General features: G+C 35.8%; 2 protein-coding genes across 2 annotated transcripts; both read left to right on the forward strand.

Annotated features, from left to right (window-relative positions):
- Positions 1-1215: 1215 nt before the first annotated feature.
- LOC139875351 (glutathione S-transferase T3-like) lies at positions 1216-1695 on the forward strand. Its single transcript, XM_071862690.1, has one exon. The coding sequence runs from the start codon at positions 1216-1218 to the stop codon at positions 1693-1695; it is 480 nt and encodes a 159-aa protein (XP_071718791.1).
- Positions 1696-4127: 2432 nt separating this feature from the next.
- On the forward strand, positions 4128-5516 carry LOC139876231 (anthocyanin 5-aromatic acyltransferase-like). The gene has a single exon (XM_071863517.1). It carries the CDS (start codon positions 4128-4130, stop codon positions 5514-5516), a length of 1389 nt encoding a protein of 462 aa, XP_071719618.1.
- Positions 5517-8782: the final 3266 nt, after the last annotated feature.

Raw genomic sequence — 8782 nt, forward strand, 5'->3', positions numbered from 1 at the left:
TATATACTCGTCTCTCATTTCGTGGTTCTTTGGCATTTTTCTTAACGACACCAAAGTCGTATATTGGTATTAAATAAATCTAACAATACCAATTTATGAGTTTTTTTGGTAAATTTTTGAACAGAAGCTAATTGAAAAGGATAAGTATGGTTGAAGGAGTGCTGTAGAAAACAAGAAAGAAGATGATAGTTTAAAAGAAAGAATATGGTCCACTCAATTTTGCCTTCTTTTCTCTTATCTACTTAAAATACAGAGTAAATAATTTATTATTTTTATATTTAATATAATACTGATCATATTATATTAATATTATAATATAAATAATAGCAATAAATAATGTTAATAATATAAATGATATAAAATAAATATAAATATATACATACACTGTAAATAATAATAAATATCAAAATCATAATGGTGAGTCTATGTGATAGTATGTCATGGTTGTGAGTAAAATGTGATGAGTTAGTTAGAGTGCTCCCAACGGTCCGCCCAGGAGACCCGTCCAAAACCGCTCAGCCTGGGCGCTGATGGCACCAAACCCGCCCAGGGGTCGCCCAGGGCCATTCGTCCAGCACCTTGTCTATCTTGAGCATTTTTGTGGGCGAGAAAATGGGTTTTTTTTCCCCGTTATTTTGCCTCCAACGGCTATATTGAACCCAACGGCTCTCAAACGGCTACTTGCCTATTTTTTTATTTTTTATTTTCTATTTCTTTTTTAACTCTATTTAAACCCCATATCTCAACCTCATTTTATACACAACTTTCATATTACTTATCCTTTTTTATTCATTTTTCTCACATCGTTCACCAAAAAAATGAGTTCCAAAAAAACACCAAACAAAGGAAAAACAAAACAACGTCCGGTAGTTCAAGATCCAAATGCGGTGAGTCGAGATATGATGCAAATGCTACTCGATAACTCGCAACAAACTACCGGGTTTTCTCGTTTTGTAAATACTAATGCATTTGCGGATATGTTCGGAAATGTCCATCAACAACAATCTCAAAATGTTCCGATCTACCATAACCAACAATCTCAAAATGTTCCACTCTTCCCGTACCAACTATCTCAAAATGTTCCAATCTACCCGAACCAACTATCTCAAAATGTTCAAATCTACCCGAACCAACAATAAACGAAACAAACACCTTATTATCCAAGTCTCCGTGACGAATCGTCCGACGAAGAAGTTCCAGAAACACCACTCCAAAATGAACCCGAATCCGAACCCGAGCTCGAACCCGAAGCCGAACCCAAACGTGATCCGAAAGGAAAAGGAAAAGGAAAAGAAAAAGACTGCGTGGACCGACTTGGAGGCAAAAATTTTAGCTGAGCATTTTGTATATGTTTTCAGACATCCGAGTGTCGGAAACGACCAAAGTCATACTTCATTTTGGGGAGAAGTCCGAAGACAATATAATTCGATTGTCCCGGTGAAAAGACGTCCGGATCAAATAAGTGGAAAATGGTCGAAAATGCAAAGGGATGTCAAGATATGGATCGGTATTTACAACAAATACGAGAGAATGTGGGAAAGTGGTTGTAATAATGACGACATTATGTCCGCGGCACGAATGGCTTTCAAAGCGCAAACAAAGGGACGACACTTTGCGTTTGAGGATGCGTGGCGAGTGTTAAGGAATTGCCCGAAGTTTTTAGAAGGCGAAAGTATTTCGAGTAGCAACAAATGAAAAGAACCCGATCATATACCAATTAATGATCAAATCGAGGGAAGTTCCAACCCGAACGCAAGCATGCACCCCGACCCAACCCAAATGAAAAATTTGTTAAAGGATATCGACCCAATCCGACGTCCTCCAATTCAAGCTAAAAGTCAAAGGGACTCTTACTCATCCGATGTCGCGAGCCGTATGTCTTCCGATGAAGTTCGCTTTAAAATTGCTCAATCGGTCCAAGTTTCATAAGATGTGGCGAATCAAACCATGAAAAAGCTACAAGATGATAGCAACATGCGGACTATGTTTAAAGGGTTGAAGCTTCTTTCCAAACCGGTGTCACGAGATTTGCCTCCCGATGAATACGATATGCTAATGCTTGCTCGAGAAAAAATTAAGAAAAAATATGCGAAGTAATTGCAAAACTTGGACGACGACGACGAGGAGTAGTTTGATTATTTAGCTTTCTAGTATTTTTTTTTAATTGTCGTAATCTTTTAATTTTTAAATTGTCGTAATGTTTTAAATTTTAATTATTGTATTTTTTTTTTAATTTTAATGAAATGGTAGTTTTATGTTTTTTATTTAAAATTTATCATATAAATATTAATAATTATTTGATAATATAAAATAATTCAAAAAGAAAATAAAAAAATGGAAGGAGGAGTGTCTTTGTTGGGAGTGTTTAGTCCTGGGTTTAGTTCTGGAAAGGAAGTGAGATGGAGATGCTGATGTGACGCTGAATGGTTGGTTAGTCCTGGAAGACATCCTGTCACCATTGGGAGCACATAGGAAAGAAATGGGTAAGAGATGGTGATGTGGCGCTGATGTGGCAGTGTGTTAATTTGAAGAAGGGTTTCATGGTTGAAAATGCTCTTATAACTCTTATTATTGGTGTGGACGTCATTCAGTTTTTATATTCACAATTATTAATTAAAGAAATGACATTATTATTATTACTTAGGCCACATGTAATGGTTCATGGTTTTTACCTCAATTTTTACTTGACACATCAACGCCACATCAGCACAAACACTTTAACATTCTTTTCACATTCCTTTCACTAAACCTTCACAATCATACACTCCATTTCAAACTTTAACCCATTTTATATTATCTTTAAATACAATAAATAAATAAAAACACTTTATTAAATAAAATAAAAGACATAATATTAAAAATTATCAATATCAATTACTATTTGTTCGGCAATGAACAATTACTCAGTATCAATATCAGTTACTCCGTATCGATTTCGATTATCACTTATCAATATCAATTACTTCTCAATTAAACAATTATCAATATCAATTATCGATTATCACTTCTTAAATATCAATTACGATTCCGACTAACCTGCAATAATGATTCCGACGATTTGATCTCACCGTGAAAGAAGATTACGATTACAGTGTTGTCGAAGACGATGAAATTTTGAAGAATTGGAGGTATATTCACCCCCTGCAAATTGAAGAGCCCCAATTTTTGAAGACCTACTGCAATTCATCTTCAAGAAATGAAGGTATAAATTGAAGAAATTAAGAAAAAAGAAATAAAGAATGAAGAAGAAAATGAGAAAAAAGCATGTGGGGACCACTTACCTCTCACGCCAACCCGTTGCAGGCTCCACTGGCGACCCGGTTAACGAGTTGCTGACGATGGCCGTGACCCTGTGGCGGCAGGTGGCGAGCATGGGTGGCGGACCATTGGATGTGGGCTTAAAAATTTATTACATATATGCATTAATTAAATTAATTAAGTACTTATACAATAAACATACCTAATCACAGATTTAGTGAATTTATAATCAATTTTAGTAATGAAATTACCAATTCTCATTAACTGAACATTTTTAAAAATTTTATCTTTAATAAAAAATTTGTTAAAATCTCATTAATAACTTATTTTAAACTAATTACTCCCATAAAGTGTCATATTTTGACTTTTCAAAAGTATTTATTTCTCGACTTTGACTTTAAATATATTTATTTGTATTATATAATATTTAGTAAAAAATTATATGAGTGGATTGAATTTTAAATGCACTTTTTATTAGTATGAGTTTCACTACTATTATATAACACAAATAAAGATATTCGAGGTCAAAGTTAAAAAGAGTAGACTTTGAAAAGTCAAAACATGACACTTATTATGGAACGGATGGAGTATAATATAAGTAATTGATGGTCCCATAATAAACAAATTAAATTAATATACTTAAATAAATTAAAAATACTTACATTCAGTCTAAAATAACAAACTAAAATGCTCAATCTTACACCATATAGTTAGTGTTGTTATTCTTATGTAATCTATAGTCACTCAAATACCTCATCCACCACATATTTGTCCTGCCTTATACATATATGGATACATGTCTATGTTGTTGAAACACCAATTATTAATATAACAGAATCCACAACACAAATATCCATTCATCAATGGAGATGCCTTACCAATTCAATCTAAACATTCTTGAACAATGCCACGTATCACCATCACCAAATTCAATCATACCTTCATCAATCTCACTACCCTTAACATTTTTAGACATTCCATGGCTTTTTTATCCTTCAAATCAAACCCTTTTTTTCTTTCCAAAACCATCACCCAAAACCACCATCATCACCACCCTAAAACAATCACTCTCTCTTACTCTTCACCACTTCTACCCTCTCGCCGGAAACCTCGCCCTTCCATCACCACCGGCGGAACCCTACATTGTTTACACAAAAAAAGACTCAATTTCAGTCACAATTGCTCAAACAAATACCAAAATTAAGCATTTTTCTTGCAACAACCCAAGAAATATCAAACAACTTTATTCACTTTTACCAAAACTCCCATCTCCATTCATGCCACGTGATTCTCACGTGGGTCATGTTGTCCCTCTTCTTTCTATTCAAATTACGGTTTTCGGTGACTCCGCGTACTCAATTGGAGTCACCATGCAGCATGCAGCAGTTGATGAAAGGACTTTTGACCAGTTTATGAAATCTTGGGCTTTCATTTGTAAATCTTTGTTGAAGAAAGACTCGCTTTTTACGTTAACGTCTACACCTTGGCTCGATCGGAGCATAATTAGGGACAATAAATCGCTTAAGAGGACGTTTTTGAAACAATGGTGGAACCTATTTAATTCTCTCAATGAGACACATGATCAACAAAAAGATAATCATGACATTGTTCTATCAACTTTTGTGTTGAGTTCATTAGATATCAACATGATCAAGAATCACATTCTTGTAAAATGCAAGATGCTAAATGAGGATGACCCAGTACATTTATCTCCTTATGTTAGTGCATGTGCTTATTTATGGAAATGTTTAATCAAAATTCAAGAGACTCGTGATTCTATAAAGGGCGGTCCTCAATATTTAGGGTTCAATGCTGGTGGGATTACTCGATTAGGGAACGAGATTCCTTCAACTTATTTTGGGAATTGTATAGGTTTTGGGAGATGCAAGGCACATGGGAGTGAATTATTGGGTGAAAATGGTATTATTTTCGCGGCGAAATCAATTGGAAAAGAGATCAAGAGGCTTGATAAGGATGTTTTAGGAGGGGCTAATAAGTGGATTTGTGATTGGGATGAATTGAATATTAGAATTCTTGGTTCACCAAAAGTTAATTCATATGATATGGATTTTGGGTGGGGTAAAGTTAATAAGGTGGAGAAGCTATCAAGTGATGCAACTCATGGTAAGGTTAATGTAATTTCTTTAAGTGGATGTAAGGATTTTAAAGGTGGAATTGAGATAGGGATGGTTCTTTCAAGGGCAAAAATGAACGTGTTCACTTCCCTCTTTAATGGTGGTTTATTGGAGCTTGCATGATCAGTAATGTTGGTCATTTACTTCTAATAACCTCTTTTCTTTATACATTAGTATTAATTTATTTTAATATTTGTGGCAAGTTATTATATATTATAGTGCAATATATAGAAATTGTCAATAGTAGTTGGCTGACTAGCCAATTGTATTTGTATTAATTAAATTAATAATAATAATAATAATAATAAATAATGATAATTGCACACTTGTTTTGTACTGAAATTTTGATTTGTACACTTGTGTCGTATCGTCCTACATTGAGTGTCACCCCTTTTGTTTTTTATATGCTCAAGGGCTTATCGCAGTAAAAGGTGTCACTATCTGCTCACAAATGAGAATGGAACTTATATAATCACAACATTGTTTGTTTATATAGTATTTGTATCCTTCTATTTTTTTGGTTCGGACGCTTTCATTTTTCATGAAAGTGCTAATGTTTCTATAGTGCTAATGTTTCTATAATTTTCATTATTTTGGGATAAAAAAACTACATTGTTTGTTCGCTGTTTGGTTCATCGGTTAGATGAAAAGCATCTGTATCTTAATAAATTTTTTAGTTATTCAAATAAAAGATAGTACATTGTTAAAATAAATTTAACAGTCATATTTTAATACATGTTTTCGGAACATGTAAGTTAAGGGTTAAAACAAAATAAATTAATACGGCTAATACTGGTATAAATTGAAGTTTTAGTGAACAATATAGGGCAACCAATAGGGTGGAAGAATCGACACTTGTCAATAGCGTATATGGTAATAGGACCAATGATAATATATTGTATACATAGAGATGAGAGAGAGTGAGAGGACAGAGAGAGTGAGAAGAGGGAATTCATGGCACAAGGCTGGGTTCGACTACAAGCAAGATCAGTTCAAGGGTAGATACTACTCCGATTTTCCAAGACTAGTTAGAAATCAATGGATTTCGTTCATGTTTTTCAATTATTCGGAAAGTTGGAACATGGCAGATTTATGGAAAACTTTCAAGGCACATGGCAACCTCAAGGATATCTACATGGTGAAAAAGAGATTACAAAACGGCCAGAGATTCGTATTTGCAAGATATGGAGATGTGCGTGATGTTACCAGACTTCTTACATCGCTTGAAACCATCAGATTTGATGGATTTCCAATCAGAATCTTTAAAGCTTTTGACAAAAAACATGGAGATATGAGGCATGATACTGGAGATGTTCGGAACAATGGAGCAAGTTATAATCATAGAAGCAACGCGTTTACAGATGGGAGACGTTTTAATGAAGTGGCTGGTAGAGATCTCAGATTCACGATTAACAAAAAAAGAGAAGATATGAGAGTCAAGTTAGACAAGATCAAAGAAAAGAGGGATACGGCTGATGAAAGGAAATATGAAAGGGCTGATCATAATTGCAAAGACAAACTACAGGTGGAAGACGAAGAATCTGATGAACGGATGGTGGCCATTCGTAAGAGCGATTGCAACTTAGATCTAATTGATAGAGCAATTATGATACACCTCAAAAAATTGATTTTCTCAACCAGATTGAATCTCTATGTCGGGCTGAAGGCATGACGGATTTTTCTCTCAAATACTTGGGTGGATTCGAAGTGATGGTGGTCTGCAATTCCCCTAAAACGGTGGATACTATAATCAACTCGAGTAGTCATGCAATTTTCAAATGGTGTGATAAAGTTGAGCGTCTCAAAATAAATTACTGGCCATCCGCAGGGAGATTAGTATGGATTCATATCAATGGTGTTCCAGTCACATGCTGGAACGAAGGGGTGTTCTATGAAATCGCTGCCAAATGGGGCAAGGTCATTAAGATGGAAAACTGTTCGGTTACTTCTGAGAATCAAAATCTTATTACTCGCCATGTTCTTATTCACAAAGGAGACTTAGATCACATCCATAGTAGGGCTTCTATCATCATCGATAATCTCACATACATCCATGCTACCATCAAAGAAAACCCTAGCAAGGATATCCTGCTTGACAACGAATTCAAAGGTTCTGAGTATGTCAATAATGTCGTGGTTGAAGAAGATGACGAAACCATCAAGGAGGATAAGATTAAATCAGATGATGATTTCATTGCTGACACCTTTGTTTCATCAGATGACGGCCTGCCTTTACTTTTGTCGTTGTCTGTGCTGACATACGCTGTTTTGAGAGAATTTTTGTAACTGTGGAGTTATCCGTGAATTCCCTTGACTTTTCACTTTTTTGTGCTTTAAACCAAAAGCCCGTCGTGATATGCTTATATTTTTCCATGGTGCCTGACGGCTCTTGCGAATTTAATCTTGAAGATTTATTCGAGGGCGAATTTGGGCTTACCGGGAGGGGTGGGTTGTCCGATCGTTCTCCGAGTTTAATGTCAACTATGATGTCCACGGAGATGTCGTTTCTAGGGGGTTTTTTCTGGATATGTTGGGATTTATTTCTGCCCTATCTGTCTGTAAAAATGTGAGCTGCTTGGGTCTGAACTCTCGCAGCTTTTGCCCCTTTTTCTTGTCAATTTCAATTAGTGGAAGCAGAATGTCACGACCCGGGGGTCTATTGCTCGGGATTTGTAAGTGATGTTGAAGGGTGCTTTCGGAGAGTCTGACCGTTTGTAGTCTAAGCTTCCATCTTTCTTGAAAAAGATGCATGGTTTTGTCGTCTGTGACGGGGCCACCGGGTTCGTTCTTGTAGTGCCTTGTAGCTATCGGTGCGTTTGTACGAACGCACTATCTCGAATTCGACTTTGTTCTTAATCCAGGAATGGCCAGTAAGGTCAGAGTGGATGCCTTTCTGGAGGCTCGTATGGCACAGGTAGCGGTGAATACCTGGTTTAAATATCGTAGGAATTTGTACACCAAGGAGAGTACGACGGTCAACCAGTTTTTAGAATTCAGTTGTGTTGTTCTATCGGGCAGTTGCGTTGCATCCAGGGTATGTATCGTGGATGTCAATTTTTGTAACAGTTGTCCCGTTGTAGTTTGTGTACTTTTGGTGAAACTTGTAATGAATCATGTATAGCTAATGAAATTTTTGATTTCAAGTATTTTGCATCGATTTTTCTTGAGTTGAACTAGTTCATATCTTCATATGTATGTCAAGAATATATTTGTGTTAGTTTTGGCGTGTACACCGTGAAGTCACGCGTGTTTATGCCATCTACTCATTGATCGTTTATCAGTATAAACTTGTACCGACGAGGGCTAGAAAATCACCTCTTAAGGGGGTACAAAATAACTAGTGTGGGACTTACGTAGATGCCGAAATCTGTCTGCCGCTAACCGGTTAT

This window comes from Rutidosis leptorrhynchoides, chromosome 11 (assembly GCF_046630445.1).
Source record: "Rutidosis leptorrhynchoides isolate AG116_Rl617_1_P2 chromosome 11, CSIRO_AGI_Rlap_v1, whole genome shotgun sequence".
Taxonomy (NCBI): Eukaryota; Viridiplantae; Streptophyta; class Magnoliopsida; order Asterales; family Asteraceae; genus Rutidosis; species Rutidosis leptorrhynchoides.

What these genes read in the sequence shown, in the direction of transcription:
- LOC139875351 (XM_071862690.1), top strand. Translation starts at nt 1,216, where the DNA reads ATGAACCCGAATCCGAACCCGAGCTCGAACCCGAAGCCGAACCCAAAC.
- LOC139876231 (XM_071863517.1), top strand. Translation starts at nt 4,128, where the DNA reads ATGCCTTACCAATTCAATCTAAACATTCTTGAACAATGCCACGTATCA.